The sequence below is a fragment of the Aristolochia californica genome, unplaced genomic scaffold (genome assembly GCF_029961685.1).
Source record: "Aristolochia californica isolate CCGP_79_NKW_82.1479 unplaced genomic scaffold, dmAriCali1.0.hap1 SCAF_4, whole genome shotgun sequence".
Classification (NCBI taxonomy): Eukaryota; Viridiplantae; Streptophyta; class Magnoliopsida; order Piperales; family Aristolochiaceae; genus Aristolochia; species Aristolochia californica.
Genome location: NW_027182103.1, coordinates 45,141,077 through 45,163,833, shown reverse-complemented (window position 1 = coordinate 45,163,833; position 22,757 = coordinate 45,141,077). Strand labels below are relative to the sequence as shown.

Sequence of the window (22,757 nt, the reverse complement as noted above, 5' to 3'; positions counted from 1 at the left end):
CCTTTTTTGGTGTTACTTTCTCCATTGTTCCTTTTTATAAACCAAAGGGGTCGACGTCAGTAAGATTCCTCTTCTTCCTCCGCAGGCTCCCTCATGCATAGACCTAACAAAAAACCTGCCCCTCCTTCCCCTCCCTTCCTCTGATAAAGACCCACGCAGAGCCAAAATACCATTACTTACCATGGAAAGCGCCAACAAGGTCAACAATCTCATGCCCTTCTCATAATCACTCCGTCCTCCACCAAAAGCCGTGCCTCTTAAGCAACCGCCCTTCTCCTACGACCCTCACCTTCTTCTTCCCACTTCATCCTTACAATGTTCTGTTCTTGTTGTTCATATCTACTGTATATACCCTTGTATTAATATAGTATTCATTCCATTTTCATTAATTATAGTTTCTTGAATCCATGCCTTCGTCTTCTAATCTAGACTCTCCTCTTTTTACTCAATCTGTTATAAATTACAACTGACCTTCTGTTCTTTCACAACATTTAAAAATCCGATCTGGTCTAGTACAAATATACTCTCCTTTTATACTTGTCATCTTCATGTGTTTAATCAGATGAGCGCATGAAATCAAAAATGGGTCAGCAGTACTCATACTGTTTGTCGATATTATGGTTTGGATGTGAACCAGATTACAATTCCTGGTCGTCGTGAAGAAGGCAGCTTCTCTCTCTGAAGTCCGAAAGCAACGATTGCCCACCAACGATCATCCTTCTCCTGTCCTGGTGTACATGTGCCCAAATACAGCAGCGCTGTGGCATCATTTTCCTTATAAATATTCTGCCTCCCAGACCCTTGTCTTCTTGCATCTAGTCAAAGCTACATAAAACAAGGAGGAAGAAAACTGCACTGGAAGTTTATATTACAAGGGTGAGAGAATCATGGGTTAGTATTTTAAGATTAAGGGGAGAGTTGTCTGCGGAGAAATGTTGAAATATGTCAATCAAACACATCTGTTGCTGAACATCGAAGCAGGTACTGGATTGGAATCTTTGCAGAACAAGTAAGGAAAAAAAAAAAAAAAGGGAAGAAGAGAAATCCAACTTCCGTCTAGTGTGAAACACAAAATCTCTCCAATTCGAGGTCGAGAGACGAGCATGTTTTTCCTCGCTGTCAGATCTGCACCGTATTTTAGAAGACGCGTTGCACAACTCCACATTCATTTCCGCGTATCGGGAGCAGAAACAGAAACAGAAACAGACCTTTGTTTTTTTTCCTAATTTTTCCTTTCCGCCATGATTAAGCTCAGTTGGTCTGGATTGACATAAGGCCACAAGCACTACCATAACGTGGTGCAATTAATTTGAACTAACACTACTGTTTGATAATATGCATTGCACCTTTGCCTATTCTTGACACTTGATCTGAAGAGATGCCATTCCCAGGCGAAAAAGGGTAAGGGATTAATGGCCCACCCTAGACTTACCTGATCAATCACAATCAGCATTGTTTCCTCTATCGTGGTTGCAGTGTGGATCACAAAGAAGAAGGCAACAGAACACAAGCATATTTCAGTACATTTTAAAAGAAGAATTTTCCAGATATGGTTAGCTGAAACGTCAAGAGGATCCACACATCAGTTGATTATGGCTCTGAAACATCCTGGTGATAGAGGTTTTTCAGATCAGTCTTGTATACATTCGAAATTCTTGCAACAAACAGGAAGAAGGTTAATTTCCATTGCCATCCGCCAATCATTCGAACTATTTGAGTTTCGAAGAAACTTGAAAAAAAAAGAAGTATATCTTTCCAATGGAAACGCCACTGAATCCAGAAAACGCTACTTCTGCTATAGATTCTGCCATCAGTCCACAAAAGCCACCATCCTCGGCCTTTTACCAGGGGCAAGTATTCAAATGGCAAAGGCAGCTTTTGGCCTTTTTGTTAGGATGTAACTTTCATTTAAAGGAGGCCCCTCTCCGCATTTATCTGTACTGTCTTCTTCCTCACTTCAAAACCATCCGCATCCAAACCATTGAAGAAGGGTCTAGTTGTCTAAGAGCATTTAGTTAAGACAAGAAGAATTAGGACAACGTACACCTAGCCGTTGAGGTATATATAAACGATCCTAGCCGTTGGATGAACTAATTATACCCACAGGGAGTGATTTGAAGTTTCTGGAATCGTGTTTAGGGTTAGCTAATTATCAGTTTAGTGAAATGTATAATCTCTGATGTGAAACGGAGACGTGATGACGGGAAGAGGCGTCACCAGGATGTCGACGTGGCAGGACAGTGGATGCTTCTCCCACGTGCCCAAGTTATCTCCGACTACAGTCAAAAGGGTTTGCGCGCCGAGACACGTGTTGGAGATTTTACAATGCCCGAGTGTTTGAAACATTGACCAGGAATGGGGGCCACGTGACCGGCTACTGCCGGTGGTGAGTGCTGACTCACCCTTAAAAAAAGGACTTGGCCTTGGACGACTATTCAAATGAGTAGACATATTAGACAAAGCTTTCAAAGTCCTCTTTATCTTCCCTCTTCCCTCTCCTCCTTTCATCGGCTATACAAACAAACCTCTTTTTCAAGGTTCTACCTTCTCTCTCTTTCTTATTTTTCTCCTCTCTTATTCTCCATCTCATCTTTCTCTTCTTCTTCTGCTGCTGCTGCTACTTGGGTTGTACTCATGTCTGGTAATAGAGACTCTGGCCACCATGACCACATCGGATTCTCCTACTCTAACATGCCATCGCCCTACAACCAGGTCTCCATACGGCCGCCGGAGTCCCAGATAAGTAGAGATCTTCATGTGTTCGATCCCACTTACATGAGTTTCACGGACTATTTACATGGATCCATGGATTACGGAACCCTTGTCAGAGCATTTGACTTATCGTGCTCGTCGTCGGAAGTTTTCAATTCTACCGATGGCGGAGCCCCGGCTAACGAAGTGGTGGAGTCTGCTGGAGCTCCTGGTGGGACCCCGGCTACTCCCAATTCTTCCGTTTCTTCGTCTTCTACAGAGGCTGCAGCGGAAGAGGATTCTGTAAGAAGCAAGAAAGAACAGCAGCCTAAAGGGGGCGATGATGGGGTGGAGAAGTCCAAGAAAGCGTAAGTTGGTTCATCCTTGATAGATTCACGGAAGAATTTCCGGATGAGAAATAGTTGTTTAATTGAAGCCCCTTGGTTTGTTTTTTCACCTTCATTTCAGCCTTATCATCCCACCTTTTTTCTGGAAAAAGAAGATGGGTTCGCATTTCTTTGTTTTTCTTTTTTCCATTTATCTCCCGCAGAACAAGGTTTTATGGATGGACAATCCGATTAACTTTTAGCAGATCCTCTTCTCTGATGCGCCTTTCTTCAAAAGAAAAGAAAATCTACTTTTCACTTCATTCATCTTTTTCCCTTCTCTTTTCCATTAATGTACCTACGCCGTCGCAATTCGCTCCTGCTAAGTTTTACTGGTGTCACCGATTCTCAGCATTCGTTTCAGTGCAATATCAGTTTAGTGTTTTTCATTTCATGCAACAAACCCTAGGTTTTTGGCATTGCATCAATTAACAGTACCCTGCGCATGCTACTCGATTTGAGGAAATGGGTGTCACTACATACCTGATGGTCATGGTGTATATTATCAGGAACAAGCCGAGGAAGAAAGGAGAGAAGAGGCCAAGAGAGCCTAGATTTGCTTTCATGACTAAGAGCGAGGTGGATCATCTCGAAGACGGATACAGATGGAGGAAATATGGCCAAAAGGCAGTAAAGCACAGCCCTTATCCCAGGTATGTTGTATAAAAATTTGAAGTATCTCGTCTGAAACTTCTGAATACATAACGGTCTCCATTAGACCTAAATTATACGTCTCTTCAGTATGATTTATACAAAAATATGCGGATGCACAAGCCAGTTGGTGTATTATTCGAGTCTTCAGCCATAGAAGTACTCTCTGGATTCGTTTTTGCACATTCGACTGTTAAAGTAACGGTTTCAGTTTATGCTCCGGCCATCAAACTGATACATTTTTCCTTCAATGGAAGAAAATAAAAGGTGTTCGATCCGGCGATTCTTTCTGGCCGACTATTTAATGCTTGTTGGTGTTCTAGAGTCAAGTCTACTTGATGAGTTCTTGGCCCATAATGTATCTTGAATGAATAAAAGAAATATTTGTGACCGGGGCAACTGTATTTCCTATTACAGAAGCTATTATCGTTGCACCAGCCAGAAGTGTTCGGTGAAGAAGCGAGTGGAGAGGTCGTACCAAGATCCGACGATAGTGATCACCACATACGAAGGCCAGCACACCCATCAAAGCCCCGCTACACTGAGGGGGAACACCACCGGAATGTTGGGCTCGTCTCTGTTAACTTCGCCGCCTCCGGTTCAGAATTTCCACCAAGAACTGCTGATGCAGGTTCCTCAATCTACCATCCAAGGCGCCGACACCAGCGCTACTTCCATGTACCTGCAAAATCTATCTCCTCTGCAGCAGATGCAGTTCCCTGACTACGGCCTCTTGCAAGACATGGTTCCCTCTTTCCACCACCACCACCACCACCCATGAAGCAAGCCAGATCGCTTCTTCTCTTGTAGTGTACATGTACTAAACTTTTTGTCCGTACCTGAACATCTATACTAGTATGTTATATCTAGAGCATTAAATTCATCTGTCTTGTGGAAGCTTGATGCTCTCTTGGTCCCTGCAGAATAGCCGTTTCAGTTGTTTATGAGAACTTCAACGGCAGCATTGTAATGGAAGGGGAAACCTTTCGGTTAGCAGCAGCCCATTAGGCATATGTGTATTTATGTTGAAGCAGACGGGTCGATAAAAGGGCCAGGAATGGTGGGTATTATTGGATCACTTCGTGCTTTTGCTTCCACTGGTTTTAATGCATCAGTTTGTTTCATGAAAGTGATGCTACTGCCAGATAAAGATTTGGAAGTTTGAAGACACCATGGCTGGTTTGGGTCTGGTTTGGAAAGCTAGGATTCTCGAGCAGAGGCTAAAGAACATATGCAGTTATGGAGTGCAAAGAAACCTAAACTTGGTATCTTTACCCTCTGTCAGACAACCTCATGGAGTCACACAGGCAATGATTTGGGACGATTTACTTAGCCTGAAAACCCGGCCAATCAGTCTAAGGGCTGTCTGTTTTTAAATCCAAATCAAGCAAATAAAGGCTGTTAGCAGTTTAATAAACAGTGGGTCTTCATTCAATGTCAATGAGCAGAAGTCCTCCAAAACGATAATCAAGGTCAACTTTTTTTTTTTCCTTTTTTCTTTATAATTTCTGGGCTCTCGGATACCCATAGAAGGCGCTGACCGTTTGCAGGCAAGAATGTGCGGTATCCCTCTGAAAACTCCCTAACTGCCACCAGTCTCGCTTGTTTTGTTATGTCACTCTCCTCTTTAGAATCCAATGTTTATCAGAGCTTCCCTGTATTATATATATCCCTTTCGCATTTCATCTGGTCCTTCTCGATAGGTGCTGCAAAGAGAGTTTTCACAAAGAAATTTTTTTTGCCCAGCAGCTTAAACACATACTGCAACAGTCAAGCCACTCAGAAGCACGACCGCCCTCGTGAACTTTGCATGAAAGAAGGGGAGGAGAAAGATAGAGAAAATCATTAACAAATATATGAAAGAAGCGACTTCTCCGTTAATTAGTATAAATGCATGCATGTGAGCTTTTATTTTCACTTGGGTTACGCCAGTCCTTTCTTAGTTGTGATGAAGTTCCAGAAATTCTTAAATCGCAGGCATCCGTTGCCGGTCCTTCAATCAAGGCGCTCAAATTTTGCTTATTCCTTCTCTGCAATTTTTTACTCCCATGGAAGATGAGAATAACGTCTTCTGGGAATCTAGAGTCACCTACTATTTATTTCCTCATTAATCTAAGAGATATCTTGACGATTTTTTATATCGTATTGAATCTTATCCTAATTTTTAGTCGGATTAGATTTCGTATCTTTACGCTACGAAGATTTCTTGACTAATCTAATGTAGTATTAAAATAATCATCGTATTATTCGTCGAAGTTTCCTACCTGAATGAACTTCCGTTCCAGGTCCATGAAACTGCCAAATCCGGTATAAAGAAGTAATACTCTATTCAGACTGTACAACAATTATTCATTCCTTCCAGTTTTTAACCCCTAAGACTGTTTTTTGTCTCGAGACCATAATTCCACGACTGTTGATGGAGAGAAGCAGAATTTTCAGCCTTCATTCAACTGTAAACTTCGGGCGGAACCTCAATCACTTAATGTCACGGATTTCTGATCGTAACATCTTCCAAGGGTAACTGGTAACTTTTTTATTTATTTATTTTTTGGGTGGGTTCTGACCAGAAAGATGTTATCTGAAACACTATAGAAACGATGGCTTTTCCATTTATTGCTTCCAAGATCTTGTGTTCTTGAGAGCGACTACTTGAACCAGGAAAATTATTTCACGTTCTATGGCTTCAGTAAGCAGAATCAGGAGAGAAGTGTTCATGATTGTTTCAACTCTGTTGGAAACGCAAACCTTGTAGTGCCATCTACAACAAGAGCTACTCGATTCTTCACTTTTATCTTTTCCAGTTAGAATGATTGGAGGTGCAACTTGGATGTTCCGATCAGGTTAATGCGTGTATGAATTGACATCTTATCTGCAACAAGCTCCCCGCCTATATCCATCGACATTGACAGATTGTTCTCTGCTTATGATCTGGAGCATCTTGATGCGTTCACTGAATCGAAGTGGGTTTCCTTTCAGCTTCAGCAAACAGAAAGTTAAATCTAGAGTTCGCCAACACAGTGTGCTCAGAGTTTCCACGAGGATCGTACTGTGAAATAAAAAAAAAATTCATGTGGATCATGGTTTAAGAATGTGAAAGGGAGTGAAGAAAACTTCAAAGGAACATAATCACTTTACGTGAATTAGTACGCCTCTTATTAAGGGGAGGATATATGTCAGTATTTTGAAAGACGTAATTGCTCTCTTGGGCGATTAAACAAAAGGCGCATTATTTGACTTTGTTCTACGTTCAGAGATAGAAATCAATTAGAAAATTACCGCGGCTTCCTTCTTTCTTTCCTGTTTTTAACCTGTAACTCAACTTGCTCTCATTTTTTAGGTAAGAGTTGAAGCAGTCCTTGTGGAACAGAAACCAGATCTCGTTTCCCACAGATGCTAGGCAAGCTTACCGACATGGAAGCTTTATCATCGCATATTTCCCTCGCTCGTCAAGAGTCTCCATTTTCCAGAGAAAAGAGTTTGTTCAAAGCTCCTAAGATGCAAGTTCCAAATATTCAATCGTGGACTTGGACATCCAGGTTTTTGTGATGGGATTATCTTGGACAAGTCGACAAGAGGGAACACAGAACCTAATCAATGTTGTCGACTGAACGGAAGACGACTCTTCTTCTACTAACAGATGCTTAAAGATGATGGAATGGTGGCTCAAATTAACAGCCGCGTAAATCAATCAAACTCACTCGTCATACATGAGAGGCCAAACGAGAACCAGATACCAGACACAGAGTCCACACAAACACTAGACAACATTTTTAGATTTCTACTGAAATTTAATGGGTCCCAACTCTTGCTTCTGCTGGTTAAGTGAAAGGAGTTTCACATCAATCTGATGCTCTCTTTTTGTAGGTTTCTGACCTAGAAAAGAGGCATTTGGTTGATCAGTGATCGGGAGCAGCCCAACCTTGTTTCCGCCCTTCCTAGTCTTCCCTCTTGCTTAGACGCGGTACCAGGAGCATAGAGAGTGAGAGACAAAAACAAAAAGCAAAGGGGTTAGCAACCATCTGATATTTGATCAAATTAATTGATGGGGTTGAAAGAAATGAATGAAGTGGATCGTCTTTTATGTCCAATTTCCAAAAAAAAAAAAGGAATTTGAACGTGGAAGCTTTGTAGAAAATGAAAATTTTACATTCGAGAAATAAAATTTACGTCGCGCAGGCAAGCAACTGGGGATCGTCGTCTTTCCTGCTTTCTACCTTTGCCTCTGCCATGGGATTTCATTCTCATTCCCTCGTGGTCCGTAGGTTTTAGTTTTCTTTTCTGAATCTCTAGAAGTTCTTCCCGAGATGTGAATGACGTGTGCACTCTATCAATTACGTTTTGAAGTTCTACAAATAATATCCAGATTCTACCCCCCCGGTTGAAGCGGTAAGAATGACGACGAATGAGTGGAAAGAGGTAAGGGGAGAAGCTGAAAGGGAAATGCGAGCGCCATCAACTCAGTAATTGCTGGAGAGGTTAGCTACCCGTCAATTAATTAGGTTAGCCTAACTACACCCACCACTTTGAAGAGGCATCTCTCATTTCTCTGCTCCAGTGGTCGGGGCTGAGACGGATGGATTGAAATGATGTTTACTTCATGAGAATTTTGACTTGTGTACGCTAGGTGACGCTGCATATACTATTACTGGTATTGTATCTTTAATTTGGAACTACAAACCCACTCACCCACGACACTCCCAACGCAAATTAGAAGCGTAGGCTGCTTTAAAAGGAGCAAAAGTCTAGTTTATCGACGCTGCCACCAATCCCGCCTACTCATCTGGGCTTCACATTCGATAGAACCTTCAATAATTTCCCATCTTCTTCAGTCAGTTCTCCCCTTTCCCTGCGCTTCCATCTCTGTCTGCCTAGTTAGGAGATTACGAATACTAATAATCGAAATGGGTTATGAAGTAGATATGCGAAACACGAATTTCAGAGGAAAAGATGAACAAAAGACATAACTATTCTAAAGATTAATGGGAATGGGGAAGGACATGCCCACTAAGAATCATCATTATGCGTAAATAAAAAAGCAAACCCAGTAAGATGGTCTGTTTGAACAACCCGTGTCTCTTGATTTCCAACATAAAAAAACTAAAAGCATAAACTTGTAAAGAAAAACAGACAGCCCGCCATTGTTAGCCCATACATGTAATTCCAGCTGCGCATAAAGTAAGGATAAACAAACGGCCCATTCACTCCCGCACCCACTAAAAAGAAATAAAAATACAAATCATTCATATGCCACAAAAGTCGCTGCCTTGCATCCTAGGGCACTGCGAGAAAATGAATTCAAAAAATAAGAAAACAGACAAAAAGAAAACCAGTATAGGCCCATCCAAAGATTCCATAAAGCCACAAAAACGGCTCAGTGCGCATTTTAATAATAGTGTTTTTTTATATATAAGGACAGCCATTAGAAGAGCTAGTGGTAAGAGTCTGTCGTACACAACGACATTTGACAGAATATCATAGATCATATCACAGATCATCGGACGCCAACGTCCCCTCCATCCACCCACATTCCCATGAGAATAACAAAAGGTTATAAAAAAAATCTATAAAAAAAGCAACGAAAATAGAGGTCAGCCCTCCACAGACGGAACAAGGTCCAACAAGAAGAAGGATGGGAACACCCCAACACAACCACACCAAGATGAAAGTCCTCCAGCACCAGGGTCCCCACACTCCGCTTCCTCCTCTTTTGCCCATACAACCATCTCCAAAAGTCCCTGTGCTTTATAAAGCTACTAACACAACTGTGGGCGAGAGAGGGGAAAAATTCTAACAATAATAATAATTTAACATTATTGAGAAAGATTAATCTCAATTACCGTGTAGTAGATCTAACCATGCTTCTTCAAGTTTCGAATTCCAAGCTTCTTTACTTCCATCTTCAGCGACTTGAGGTGTATGACAGCTTCGTCAAGAACAGCAGCAGCATCCATCTGATCTCCACCAGGCACAATTCCCCTCAGTACCTTCATTAACTTTTTCATTTTCTGTTGTCCCCTCTCACCGCTGCTTCCACTGCAGCAGGACTTGTCCATAAAGGACAACCTAGAGTTGCTGGATTTGGAGCCATCAGTGGAACAAGAGGAATCAGGGGAACTATTTCCATAGTTGTTGCCCATTGTCCGGCCTGTGCTAACTTCCTCATCATCCTCAGTTTCTTCATCATAGTCCAAGCTCAGCAGTGCATCAATATCCTTTGTGTCTTCTTTTAGTGAAGAAGATGCTTTGACATAATTTTCTTGGCTTTTACCACATTTAAGAGGGTAAGTGGCATTGAAATCAAAGTTTGGGTAGCTGAACTTGTTTGCTGGTGAAGGGTAGAACATGATTCGACACTTATTGTCTGTCTGATCAAAGATGATGAAACTCTTGGTGGCATTTGTGGTGTTTATGCCCATACCATGAGCAGGCCCTGGCATTGGATCTCCTGGAGGTGCCACAGGAATGTTGTAGGTATAACCACCCAAATCATAAGCTATTGGGCTTGCTGGCTTCCAAGGGTACAACTTCGGGTCTTTCTGCATTGGTATTAGTGATTGCTCAATATGCTGTAATGATCTGTTCCAAGTAAACCAAATTTGGCAGGGTTTCTGTTTCGGGTGTGGTGTCAAAGAAGGGAATTTGCAGTTCTAAGCAACGAGGAGGAATCAAAAGAGTCTTGCCAATGAACACAGGGAGTAGTATGTACTACGAATACAGAGCCATAATAATTATTTCGTTTCTCTTCATGCCTAGCAATGATAGATTGAAATAAAAAGGCTGGTGTCTGGAAGAGAAGATAATCTGATCTTAAAACTACGTAACAGGCTTAAGCAACTGGCGAAAATACTCAGCCTGCAGTATCAGATGAAGAAATTAACATCTACACAACAAATGCTACAGAAAGAAGCTTATCAACACACCAAATCCACAGAATAATGAAAAAACAAAAATATTATTACAGACAAAATAAAAAATAAAAGATCTCAAATTCAAGGTGGAAAGTCAAATTTCTCATCTTTAGATGTTACTAAATCAGTTTGTCTCCACTGATTATATCCCAAATTTATTGATGTATTATACACAAGTATTCCTTTCAGTTCATTTTTTTCTCGCTTGTCAGCAAGCTTCAGAGCTACACAATGTCAAAAATGTTGAAAAACTAAGTATTAAGTAATGTGACACGTATATACCATCTTCCACATATCTAATGACAAACAGGAAAACGCAGACACAGTGTAACAAACAGACAGATGTCCTACAAGACACGATAGTGTTCGTTTGCAATAATGAATTAATGATATTTAACATGTGACAATGAAACGAATAAAAGAGAAAAAAATTATGCCGACTTAGCACACACGACGCCCCAGAGAAATGAATAGAAGAAATATAAAACAGGATAAGAGCACATTTACCTGGCAAACTTGCATCAATTGGTAATACGCAATAATTGTAATGTTCATTGTAATTCTTCCAACTTTGTTTACCGTTCTATATCTTTTCAGATTCACAGCAGCGTACATTCTCACTCCTTCAGAACTAACTGGTATTTAACAGAAAGCAAACTGTTGCAGTAAAGGCTTATCACCTGCACAAAAATTGCAAGAAACCGATATTTTACAATTCGAAAAACACAAGACTAGAGCGGAAAAAGTTGAAGCAGACAAGAATCCTATAGCAAAACATAATAAGAGTTAATGGCTGAAAAATAAGAAACCCTAGAAAACAAACTAGAGGTAAATAGAACCTTAAACAGAGATCCACTTACTTGCAAGAAGAACTCGTATCTTACAGAATAACACGAAAAAATACCACCAAGCGAACACAGTTCTGACAGTAATGAACAAGGGAAAACAACCAAGGCATGCTGATTACCTCAGTTCACTCCGTCAAAATCTGCATAACAGAACCCAAAATCACACGAAAATTGCAGGTATAACCAAAACAGAGGCAAAATGGAATTCACACCCAATAACTAGCAACGATTATTGTAATAAGCTACCACACAAGTCGGCATTCGCACAACCTTCAATAGGAATGAAGTCAGCCTTCGGAATTGGAGGAAACAACGAATGCGTAACGGCTACTACAAAAGTGAAACAAAAATATTTGGCTGAAATGCAACACGGCAACAGTGGTGCCGGGAAATATCAAACTCTCATAAGACTACACAAATGAAATGAAATTCAACCGTGTCAACAATGTAATAAAACGGAAACAAAGTCTGAAAATGCACAAAGTAAACAGAAAGCACTTCCTCTATGTGCAAAATCAAGAGATGACAAGCTAGTCGTACAGGGTAAACCCAACTACCACCTGTAAAGTCTTACAATAGAATTTCATCAGAATATAAAAACAAGTCATCAATACGAAGAAGATAAACCGCAAGTACAGGCCGCAAGAGGTAGGATAAAACCAGTGAAGCAAAAAGGAGCAGACGCAAACCTATGTTTCTCAGAATCCCACTGATTGGAAGAATTCAGAAAGTAAACACAAAAAAGAGCTCAAATAGAAAGTGTAAGACAAGTAATTTCGGACAGATTTTCAGGCTTTCGGTTGCAAGAGAAAGTATCTTCAGGAGACAAGAGGAAATCGACTGCGTGACTGGGAAACGCGAACGAGATGCGAGGAAAGGGGTTTACTTAACGCAGAGAGAGAGAGAGAGAGAGAGAGAGAGAGGAGAAGGAGATTTTTAACTGGAGCCTGGGGTGGGATCCCAACCAGGGTTAAGACATTGGGGCCCGTGCCTCCACAAGGCGAGCAAAATGCGGAAAAGATCGAAACCGTCGGATGGAGGCCTCGGAAATGCTTTCCATTGATTGCGGGACGGAGGCGGGACGGAGGATTGCGGCGTGCGCGTGAGTGGGTCGACGCGTGTCGGCGCGTCTTGTCGTTGGGCGTGGTATAGTATTGTCGGGGAGGCGTCTGACCCAAGGTTACGACTCGCCAGATATAACTCAAGCTCTCTCAGTTTCTCGACCAACCATGAAGTCGCCGATTCTTTCTTTAATCGTCAATTCTTCGGCCCGAGGCTCAAACTGTAACGCAAATGAGTGACGATTCTGGATTGTACAGTCGTACTGAAGGAAAATGGCGGCAAATCAGAGTTGCGATTGGCTGCAAATAATAACACGTTGCTTTTCATGATTTGGTTCGTGTAAGCAGGAGGGAGTGCCTGCGCGTGCTCCCTACGGCGCATGCATTCGCCTCTCCTTTTCAAATTTATTTACGAAACCCGCGAGTAAGAAAAACTCTTTGAGGAGAGGGGGCCCACGAGTAACACCAACCGAGGCAACGTCAAATCCACGTGAGGTGGATTCTGCTACCACGTGTGACATCGGTGCCTCCCAAAGTCTAAGGAAGTAGTCTACTTTTGATGTGCAATATAATTAATATAATTAATGGAGCTGTAATACGTGATTATTATTGTGTGAAGGAGAGGAGGAGGAGGAAAAAGGACCCAATGGAATCATGAGTGAGTGCCTGAAAGCTGGACCCCATTGCGACCGTTTACGCTACGCCTGTCACAATCTACCTAGACCACCAATGTCTGTATTATTCAACCCTTTTCTATGAGGCATCTCTGAACGATTTTGAGAGTGGAAATATTCAGATCAATCACAAGATATTTAAATAATTTTTTAAGATGTTTGATTTTTCCTGAAAAAATTATTTAGATTTTTACCTCTATTTAGTGACTAAAAAATATTATTTACTATCATTATTTATTTTTATAAATTTGAATTTAGATATATTATTAATAATCGGAAAAAATTGCCAATCTCTTGTACACCTCTCGTCTTCGTCACGAAGGGGGCTGGGATTCTCGTCGAGCAAAATCGCTAAGAACTCCCGCTCTGTAATCGGCTGAAATTCGAGGATGGCACAACATGACCCGTCCAAAACTCCTGTAGAAGAGCCCAGCTATGGCACGTTCACCCCACCAATTCCTCAACAGATAGTCGTACAGCCTTCAATCCCCTTTCCTGCGCCACCGAACTTCTACCAGAACTCTAATCCGTATCATTCGGTTCCCGGTAGGTTTGATTTCTTGAACCCGTTTTTTCTTTACACGTCCAACATAGTTCCATACATCCCCTGGATTAGTTAGCTTTAAATGTTTTTACCATATTGATTTTTTTTATGGGGTTTATCAAGTAAGGGTTCGTATATTGTAGCTTTTGTGCCTAAAACGTTACGTGGAGATTGTAGAGTATACTTTGTGGTAATATTGACTGTCCTTCTATTGATTTGTGTTGTCAGTGGGATACCATTACGCCACGGTAGTGGAAGGTATTCCGGTGAGGGAGCGCCGGCTTCCTTGTTGTGGTATCGGCATTGGGTGGATATTGTGAGTATTCTGCCGTTGCAATCTCTTTATTTAGATTGATTTTGGAGGTAGGAGATGTCTTTCCTGTGGTTGAATTTCGGAAATTTCCCTTCAAAGTAGATTTTTATTTCCTGAGTGCTTCTTAAAAGAGAAATTTATGCATATCATTGTAATTTATATGAAAACCAGAAGAAAAATCAGTTGGGTGCAGGATACACGACTGATATCTGAAGTGGTTCTACTCGTTGGTCAACTCTCTCAACACTGTCTGTGTACTGATAGCTCATCATTTCTCTTTTCACATTTGTATTTATCTATCTGTTGCGCAAAATGCTATTCTCAAATAGATAATTCTTGCATCTAGGTTTTGGTGTGGATTTATTTTATTTTATTGGCTAGAGTTCCATGGTATATTGGTGCATATATATTACACTATTTTGGGTAGATTTTTCTGTCTGTTGTGCTTAATGCTCTGGAATTTATAATTCCTGTATCTAGGTTTTTGTGTGGATTCTTTTTTGCTGGAATTCCATGGTGTGTTGGGGCATTTATATTACTCTGTGTTGGGGTCGACTACCGAGAGAAACCAGGATTGATTGCATGCACAATTGGGGTAAGTGCTGATCTCCTTACACGCTGTTCTCTTTAGGCTGACAATTGTTAATAAAACAATCTGAGTTTTGTTGTGGAGCAACAGTTATAAGTTTCCATTTCTAACAAAGAAGCACCACAACAATTTTTTCTGTAAATAAAACAATAAAATTGCCACTCTCTCAGTATCATTCTAACTTTCAATTTTAATGACAAAAATTCTATGGAACTCAAAAACTATCTATGACTGAAAATATCGAGGAAGCCGCTGCTTTCTTCCCTTGTTTTTCCTCTCAAATGGTTCTGAATCTTTTTATTGGTTTTTTAATGTGGTAATTCTGCACCAGTGAGGTGCAGAGCAATGTATAAAGACAGTGACGATGATAATTACTCCCCTGTTTCCCTTTGCCTAGAGAACTTCACAAAAAATTGAGAAGGTATTTGTCTGATCATTAGAAATAGAACGACTCTAAGGTGGGGAGCTTTATTGGTCTAGGAATAAGTTTTGCCCTCCATGGCCAGTATGTGAGAACCTCACCTTTATTTATTTATTTATTTAAGAAATTTCAAATTTTATTAAAAGAATAACGAATACAACGAGCTGGCAAGGGGGTCTGCCAGCCAAGTAATTAAACATCATTACAAAAGGTAAAGGAATTGATCTCTAAATCTGGCTGAATGTGACCCAATCTCATGTAATGGGTCAGCCAGGGAGTTGGCCTTACAGGAGACATGGGACCAATCAAACCCAATACCAGCAGCAGGATCTTTGATCTGAACAAATCTCCAACTGAATTTGCTATGACTTTTGGCCCAGAAGTCTTACTCTCCTTCAATAAATACGAGTTGATTAAGGAGTTCTCAATAGATCTTGAGCAGGTTTAGGATCTCTTAACCCCTCCACTTGTCCCAATGCGTATCTTGCTGTGCTTGGGGAAATTCACTAGTATGATTTATTTAATCACAATTCTGGTGCAATCTGTATTTACGTTTTTATCATATTTGTCAATGAATTGAGAAGATAAATTGAGGGAAAAGTAATGTGGTTGTGACCGTGAGTATTGCCCAAACTTCTCCATATCAGGCATTTGATGATTATTCAAAAAATAAGTTATTAAGCCCAGCAATGGAAGATATAAATGTACAAAAATTATTTTATATCTATATTTTAGGTAATTATATAGTTTGAAAGTTGTAAATAAGTTCTCTTTTCGTGTTCAGCTATAACTAAATTGAAGCCAGAACAGAAAACAATCTTTGGAGGTAGTTATTTCTCAAACTGGGAGGTGCAGATTAGAAAATCTGTCAATGGTTTTTAAAAAATTGGAAACGTGTGACTCTCAGGCTATTTATTTTTGAAGGAGACGAAGAAAAAGAGACCTCTCTCTCTTTCTTTCTCAAAAACTAGCTGTCAAAGCTGTGAATGTATAGCTAATATTTGCACTCATTTTTATTATTTACTTTTATGTTTCTTTGTGTCTTTTTTCTTGAGTTCAGTTTTATTTTGTTGATGTACTTTATTGTGTTGCGTGTAGGTTGCTTTGCTAGCAGTTGCATTATTCTTTGGGTTAACAAATGATGACCTCCTGGACTGGTAATGTTGACGAGCTGTTTTTGTATATAATCAATTGTGAGGTCTCTATTCGCATTTGAATGGTCAGAATGGATACTGAACTGTTGAGTATGCAACCGATATACAATGTCAAACTTTTCTAATAATTGGCAAACTTGTTTTAAGATCATTGTACATACATCAAATGCTCAGGCCCTGTCTGACACAGTTTCAATACATCTTTGTATTCAATACTGACGCGACTGGATGAGTTTTTCATATTTCTTTGTGTACCATGAATATATTTTGTTTTTACACCTTCCATTTATATGCTGGCAATCTGATTTGTACACTTCAGTGCTGTTGCTGCTCAAACATATATATTTATATTTGTTTTGCCTGTTCTACTTTATAAGGGATTGACATGGGAGAGGCTAAGAAATTTCAGACAATCTGAACGTGTAACTAATATTTGCACTCTTTGTCTTGTTATTTTCTTTATGTTTTTTTGTGTCTTTAATTCAAGTAGAGTTTCCTTGTAGTGGGTTTCTTAGCTCCAAAGGTGAAAATTTTATCCATTTACCCGATTATATATATCCATATTGAACAAAAACATTTACTCAATCAAATATTCTGATAATTATTTAAGCCATTTACTTGTTTATTATTAATTAAATAAAAAATTATGAATAATTATTATTTATAGCTAGTTATCCGATTACTAGAAATTGTTTAAAGAACATCATGGAACACAGACAGAGGAGATGTTGCAAATCTCAACTAGTGTGGTTACAAATGGAGGATGATGCTAAAGTTTGTGAAGAACCGTGCTGTGGTTGGAGGGTGATGACAGTGTAAGGGGCATGAGTGTAGGATGGCGAGAGCTCAAAGGAGAAATTTTGCAGGATGGCAGCCAGAGCCATTTTGGCTTCAATCATGGCAAAATTCTGGCCAATGCAGGTCTTTGGTCCCCCACCAAAAGGTATAAACGTGTTTGGGATCCTCGTTGCCTTCGAAACTCCTGAAAATCTCTCAGGTTTAAATTCTTCTGAATCTTCACCCCAAAGTTCAGGATCATGGTGGATGAGGAGTGTCGGTAGCACAAGGTCCACACCCTCAGGGATCAAGATTTCTCCCAATTTGCTGCTCTGGTAGGTATGTCGGATACACGGCGATCACAGAAGGGTACAGCCTTAGAACTTCATTCCGGATCATGGTGACCTGGAAAGACGGGAAGTCATTTTTGGGGAAGATTTCGGGCGGCTTCCGTTCTGGAACTGAAAGAACAAAAAAGACTCACAATTATCAGGTGATTTATGCTTTCAAAAACTGGGGTGGTTCTCTCGCATACTTGGAAAATCTCTTTTCGGGCTTCTTCTTGCCATCTCGGATGCATAGAGAACACGATCAGAGTCCATGTTAGCAAAGATGCGGTCGTCTCTTGCCCAGCAATAAACATGACCTTGCATTCCTCTATGACCTGCTCAATAGCCAAGCCGCTCGTCCCCACGTTGTCATTAGGTTGCAGCAGCAGTCCGAGCAAGTCATCACTACTCGATTCTCCCCTTTCCATTGCTGCCTGTTTTTTTATAGATCAGATCTCTGAGCACTCTTTTGATTTCTTTGTCCAGATAAGCTATTCTCCTGTTCTTCTTTATGGGTAGGAATCTGTGCATTTCAGTCGGTAAAAACAGTTCATGTCATTTTCTGTTCCCAAATCTATATTCTCGGTTCTAACTTCTAACTCAAATTATATGAAAATCTCTACCCAGAGCCTCATTTTCTTCTACCATGAGGTTCTGCAGCTGTAGATTTTAGGATTATGTGAAAAAGAGGGCAAAAAAATTTTGATGAACCTGAAACCCGGAATAAATGAAGTGGTCATAGACTCGATGACAAGTTGAATGAGTTCCTTTTGAAAATCGAATATCTTCTTTCCTTCACTGTAGTTGCTGCTGAAGGCTGTGCGTGATATTACATCTAGTGTGAAGTTCTGAAATTCAGGCCATAAGTCCAGTTCACATGAACCCTGGGAGCTCATTAGCTCCTCCCATCTACTGATCAGGTCAGCACAACTGCCTGAAAATGCTGCCACCATCCCCTGATATTATGGACAGCGAAGAAAAAAAACAACGAAAATGACTGACAAGATTGGTATAGTTATTAATTTGAGATTAAAGCTTGCTGACATCTAAAACGCAGAAGATACCTTCAATTTCTCAAGGTGAAAAGCGGTATTCATTAACCTCCTTCGCCGAGCCCATTCCTCTCCTTCCAAGCTCGTCAACCCCATTGCTAACAGCTTGAGCACCGGGCTTATTGGTGGCTTCTGAATGTGAATGTTTGAAAGAACTTCCTTCACTAGTTCAGGGTCTTGGATGATCACCCTCGGTGTTGTCCCAAGCCAACATAGAGATACCTTACCTGTATTTCCAGCTCTCAACATCCAGTATGATAACTGAATTAAAATTGTAAATCGACACTACTTGGAATGTGAAAGAAAAGAGGGAAGGATTATTACTTACCGTATTTCTGCGCTGTCTCATGATCAAACGGAATTACCCGAGACAGAATTTGATGATTCAGGTTCATGGGTTTAGACCATGCTTCCTTCATCGCATTTTCCAGCTCTTTCAGGTCGCCCAACAATAGCCTGTAAGGCGATCCTCTGATTCCTTGTCTGAGTAAATGCTTCTCTAATTTCTTAGGTTTCCACCAGATTGAGTAGACCAGTTTGACCACTCCCAAGAGGACAAGAGACAAGGAACTCGAAGTAAGCTCTGAACCAAGGAACAATGGAAGTCGAGAGATTTTGTTTTTGGTTACGAGAAACCCCAACAGCAAAATTTATCAAACATTTTGCCACAGATTAAGTAATAAATTATTATTCTTTTATTTCAGAGGCTTTACTCTTGGGAAACTAGGAGTGGTGGGCAAGTTTTTGCTTGATATTGGATAAAGTACTGTTGTGAAGTTCTTCGACTTCAGTATTGAAACAAGCCGTAGAGGATAAGATGCAGAATGCAAAGAATTGAGATCCAACAAGTAAAAAAACACGAAGACAATCAGGATTGAAGATCCAGCTCCTCGGTAGAAGAATCAACTATCACGATTCTCTTTCAGACCTGGCTCCGTTTTTTTTTACTTTCTTTCCTGATTTTCGTCAAACGTGGCGGCTCATTCTAGAATCTGGACAAATAAAACCAATGAAGAGAGGACAACAGACGATGGGAACTAAAGACTTCCAGAGGTCAAAGTCAAATCCTGATATCCGGTTTGTTCTTGTCTCGACGATTAATTTGAGATGATGCATTAATGCGACAGCAGATAATTTTCGTTTAAATCAGAAGGCAGGATCCAGATCTGTTATGGACGGGTGAAGATCAATGGCTAAGACCCTCTTGGGTACTTTAATACTCTTGAATCAATTCAGACTCGTATATGACATATTCTGAGCAGGTGTTGAGGGAGAGAGACGGAGAAGGAAGGGGGAAATGGCAAGTTTTCTCTCGTTTGCTCTGTTATTCTGCTCGCTATTTGCCTTGTCATGGATTTGGATACTACTCAATTTCATTTGGTTGAAGCCTGCGAAGATAGAGCGGATTCTGAAACATCAAGGAATTACAGGTCCGCCATACAAACTCTTGTTCGGAAACCTCAAGGAGAGCCAGATCTTGATAGACGAGGCTCTTTCGAAACCCATAAATCGTTCTCACCAGATCGTGAAGCGCCTTGAACCTTTTATCAGCGAAGTCCACAAAACCTATGGTGATTCTCGTACACTCTCACTTTTCCATTCTTTGTATTCCCAAGACCATTAATTCACAGTTGAAGTCGGTCATCTGCTCATCAAGTTAAGCAGTTCCAGGCTGCTGTTCTGGCGGTTGAGCTTGAGGATTCTTGCCTATCAAGTATCAACTCATGTTGTAATTCTGTAACAGGTAAGATTGCTCTCAGTTGGCTTGGACCATATGCAAGGGTGAGTATCATGGATCCAGAGCTGGTGAAGGAAGTCTTGCTGAACAAGTTCAATCACCTGGAGAAGGTGAAGATAAACCCGTTGATCGAGCTGGTAGCTCCGGGTGTCGCCCTCCTCGACGGCGAGAAGTGGGCTACTCACAGGAGGATCATCAACCCCGCCTTCCATGTAGAAAAACTCAAGGTTCTTTATTTCTCCCATCCCCATCTTTAATTTTTTTAGAACTAGAACTCGAACCAGATCATTAATTCTCTGTTCTCTTCTGGTTCCTGAGTTGACTAATATGAATACCTGGTCGCTAGTACTCCGATTGAGATTGGATGAAACGGGATTTCAAGGTTGCCAATGAAAGCGAGTTGAAGAGATGAGGAATTTGGTTTCCCTCAGTGAGGGATTAAAACCTGAGTGAATCTCATACTTGAAATGTCGACGGAATCTGGAATTGGTCCTTAATTGGGTTTGGTTTCCATCTCTTTCGGACATTTAAAAGCATGGTCAACCTCTCCCGACTTGTTCATCCAATCACTAGCAATGGGTTGATCAGTCTATGTCATTTCAGAAGTTTTTCTCTACAGTTTTACAACAACAACAAAAAAAAAGACCCAGATTCTATTTCTGTGGATCCGAATGTGAACCACCGCACTCAATTAAAGACTGCATCCAACTTGGTGCAAAACCCCAAACATTTTCTAATTTCTTTTACTTGGACGCTAAATGGTTACAGAGAATGCTCCCTTCGTTTTACATTAGCTCTTACACTCTGATCGAGAAATGGAGGAAGTTGATCGGTCCAGATGGGTCTTGTGAATTGGATGTGTGGCCGGAATTACATTTTCTAACGGCAGATGGCATCTCCCGCACAGCTTTTGGCAGCAGTTACGAAGACGGCATGCAGATTTTCGAGCTTCTCAATGAGCAAGGAAGGCTTTTCGCTCAGGCCGGTCAATCTGCATGTATCCCTGGTTACAGGTTTGTATATACGGCAATCTGATGAAGAATTCCAAACGGGCTGTAGTCGTCTCTGTTGCCCCCTGATGTTATGATTTTCAACATGTGATCTCAGATATTTCCCCACGAAAGACAACCACCGGAGGAACGAGATAGACCGACGGGTGCGAGCTCTGTTGAAGGATATGATCAAGAAGAGAGAGAAGGACATGAAAATGGGGCAGTGCACTTATAATGATTTACTGGGTTTGCTGATGGAATCCAACCTCAGAGATTCACAGGAGCAAGGGCGAACTTCTTCCAGTCTTTCAATGACGATCGAGGATGTGATAGAGGAGTGCAAACTGTTCTTCTTCGCGGGACAGGAGACTACAGCCGTCCTGCTAACTTGGACCGTGATTGTGTTGTCTATGCATCCGGAATGGCAAGACCGTGCCAGGGAAGAGGTCCTGCAATTCTTTGGCAAAGCTGAACCGGATATCGATGGCCTAAATAACCTCAAAACTGTGAGTATTAGCTCGATCGTTCCCTGACCAACCAATCATTTCTATTTTCAAGATATTGAATTGGGCGAAGCAAACTGTTCTAAATGCTGTTGAAAACCTGCTGATGGCAGGTGACCATGATTTTATACGAGGTATTACGGCTTTATCCGCCAGTTACTTTCCTCGTTCGAAGCGTTCTCCAGGAGACAACTATTGGAGGAATTAACTTTCCCTCTGGTGTGGTACTCACACTGCAAACTCTCCACCTTAATAGAGATCCTGGGTGGTGGGGAGACGACGCAGAGGAATTCAAGCCGGAGAGATTTGCAGGAGGGATCGCACAGGCGTGTAAAAACCAAGGGGCATTTGTCCCATTTGGTTTCGGGCCACGAATCTGCCTAGGCCAGAACTTTGCGATGATGGAAGCTAAAATAGCACTGGCGACGATTCTCAGATATTTCTCCTTCGAGCTCTCGCCTATCTACGCTCATGCTCCTCGTGCGGTTCTCACTCATCAGCCTCAGCATGGCGCTCAGATCATTCTGCATAGATTCTGACCGGACCCATCTCGTTTTCGTCACCATGGCCAGTTTGTTATCCTGAATAAAGATTTTCCAGCATTCCAATTGTCGCCTGGTTGGATTTCTGTCTAATTACAAGAGTGAGATAACGTTTTTTGTTGTCGTTGAAGCCTGAAGGAATCACAAGCTTATGGAACACCAAACATACAGGCTTGCGTAACTCCAAGATCAGTAGAACTCGACAGCCATGAAAGCAAGTTATTAGTAGAGATTAGTGCAAAAGGCGTGGAAACAAGTTTATAATTAGATAATCTTATATATCAAGTTAATCTATAATTAGATTGAAATGGTTTTCCAACAAAAAATTTGAATCCCGAATGAACTCAAAATTATTGCTAGTTAAGATGATGTCAAATTAGAGTAACTAACGTTATCTGAGAAAAAACAATGGATAATCAAAGGACACATTTTGGAATACAAATTGTTGAAGCACTGTGCAAACTTTTGAGACCCAGAAACAAGAAAATGCCGGGCTGGAGACGCGGTTGAGGGGATGAGGTTTGGTTTCCAGCCTTATTGGGTTTTTAAAAATTGTAACTGAAACCGATCGAAGGACTCAACTT

At 41.0% G+C, this 22,757-nt stretch overlaps 4 protein-coding genes and 1 pseudogene across 8 annotated transcripts; 3 read left to right on the top strand and 2 right to left on the bottom strand.

Moving 5' to 3' along the window:
• Positions 1-2,515: 2,515 nt before the first annotated feature.
• LOC137963538 (WRKY transcription factor 71-like) lies at positions 2,516-5,367 on the top strand. 3 transcript variants are annotated; one of them, XR_011115212.1, is made up of 5 exons: positions 2,516-3,059; positions 3,587-3,730; positions 4,146-4,545; positions 4,652-4,788; positions 4,874-5,367. XR_011115212.1 is itself a non-coding variant. In XM_068810654.1 (4 exons), exons 1-3 carry the CDS (start codon positions 2,635-2,637, stop codon positions 4,507-4,509), a joined length of 933 nt encoding a protein of 310 aa, XP_068666755.1. In that variant the 5' UTR covers positions 2,516-2,634; the 3' UTR covers positions 4,510-4,539; positions 4,652-5,367. The 3 variants fall into 3 exon arrangements, 2 of the variants coding, with proteins under 2 accessions (XP_068666755.1, XP_068666754.1); XM_068810654.1 differs by having other exon boundaries at positions 4,146-4,539; positions 4,652-5,367; XM_068810653.1 differs by having other exon boundaries at positions 4,652-5,367.
• Positions 5,368-8,866: 3,499 nt separating this feature from the next.
• LOC137963735 (transcription factor bHLH144-like) lies at positions 8,867-12,365 on the bottom strand. 3 transcript variants are annotated; one of them, XM_068810912.1, is made up of 5 exons: positions 12,174-12,365; positions 11,497-11,624; positions 11,144-11,316; positions 9,566-10,580; positions 8,867-9,007 (listed from the first exon to the last, which is right to left on the bottom strand). In XM_068810912.1, the coding sequence occupies exon 4, from the start codon at positions 10,268-10,270 to the stop codon at positions 9,578-9,580; it is 693 nt and encodes a 230-aa protein (XP_068667013.1). In that variant the 5' UTR covers positions 10,271-10,580; positions 11,144-11,316; positions 11,497-11,624; positions 12,174-12,365; the 3' UTR covers positions 8,867-9,007; positions 9,566-9,577. The 3 variants fall into 3 exon arrangements, with proteins under 3 accessions (XP_068667013.1, XP_068667012.1, XP_068667015.1); XM_068810911.1 differs by lacking the exon at positions 8,867-9,007 and having other exon boundaries at positions 9,103-10,580; XM_068810914.1 differs by lacking the exons at positions 8,867-9,007; positions 12,174-12,365 and adding an exon at positions 11,755-12,148 and having other exon boundaries at positions 9,103-10,580.
• Positions 12,366-13,516: 1,151 nt separating this feature from the next.
• On the top strand, positions 13,517-16,642 carry LOC137963575 (large ribosomal subunit protein eL20z-like). Its single transcript, XM_068810702.1, has 4 exons — positions 13,517-13,765; positions 13,992-14,079; positions 14,557-14,671; positions 16,185-16,642. Exons 1-4 carry the CDS (start codon positions 13,609-13,611, stop codon positions 16,245-16,247), a joined length of 423 nt encoding a protein of 140 aa, XP_068666803.1. The 5' UTR covers positions 13,517-13,608; the 3' UTR covers positions 16,248-16,642.
• Positions 16,643-16,977: 335 nt separating this feature from the next.
• On the bottom strand, positions 16,978-19,514 carry LOC137963442 (cytochrome P450 CYP72A616-like; annotated as a pseudogene).
• A 169-nt stretch (positions 19,515-19,683) lies between these two features.
• LOC137963730 (cytochrome P450 CYP72A616-like) lies at positions 19,684-22,288 on the top strand. Its single transcript, XM_068810902.1, has 5 exons — positions 19,684-19,969; positions 20,143-20,363; positions 20,905-21,149; positions 21,244-21,634; positions 21,745-22,288. The coding sequence occupies exons 1-5, from the start codon at positions 19,696-19,698 to the stop codon at positions 22,168-22,170; spliced, it is 1,557 nt and encodes a 518-aa protein (XP_068667003.1). The 5' UTR covers positions 19,684-19,695; the 3' UTR covers positions 22,171-22,288.
• The last annotated feature ends 469 nt before the right edge of the window (positions 22,289-22,757 follow it).

Excerpts from the sequence above, each read along its gene's own strand:
- LOC137963538 (XM_068810654.1), top strand. The coding sequence starts at position 2,635 with ATGTCTGGTAATAGAGACTCTGGCCACCATGACCACATCGGATTCTCC. Across the intron at positions 3,060-3,586 it reads GTGGAGAAGTCCAAGAAAGC|GAACAAGCCGAGGAAGAAAG; the intron begins GTAAGTTGGTTC and ends GTATATTATCAG. Across the intron at positions 3,731-4,145 it reads AAGCACAGCCCTTATCCCAG|AAGCTATTATCGTTGCACCA; the intron begins GTATGTTGTATA and ends TTCCTATTACAG.
- LOC137963735 (XM_068810912.1), bottom strand. The coding sequence starts at position 10,270 with ATGCAGAAAGACCCGAAGTTGTACCCTTGGAAGCCAGCAAGCCCAATA.
- LOC137963575 (XM_068810702.1), top strand. The coding sequence starts at position 13,609 with ATGGCACAACATGACCCGTCCAAAACTCCTGTAGAAGAGCCCAGCTAT. Across the intron at positions 13,766-13,991 it reads TCCGTATCATTCGGTTCCCG|TGGGATACCATTACGCCACG; the intron begins GTAGGTTTGATT and ends TTGTGTTGTCAG. Across the intron at positions 14,080-14,556 it reads ATCGGCATTGGGTGGATATT|GTTTTTGTGTGGATTCTTTT; the intron begins GTGAGTATTCTG and ends TCCTGTATCTAG.
- LOC137963730 (XM_068810902.1), top strand. The coding sequence starts at position 19,696 with ATGGCAAGTTTTCTCTCGTTTGCTCTGTTATTCTGCTCGCTATTTGCC. Across the intron at positions 19,970-20,142 it reads CGAAGTCCACAAAACCTATG|GTAAGATTGCTCTCAGTTGG; the intron begins GTGATTCTCGTA and ends ATTCTGTAACAG. Across the intron at positions 20,364-20,904 it reads TCCATGTAGAAAAACTCAAG|AGAATGCTCCCTTCGTTTTA; the intron begins GTTCTTTATTTC and ends AAATGGTTACAG.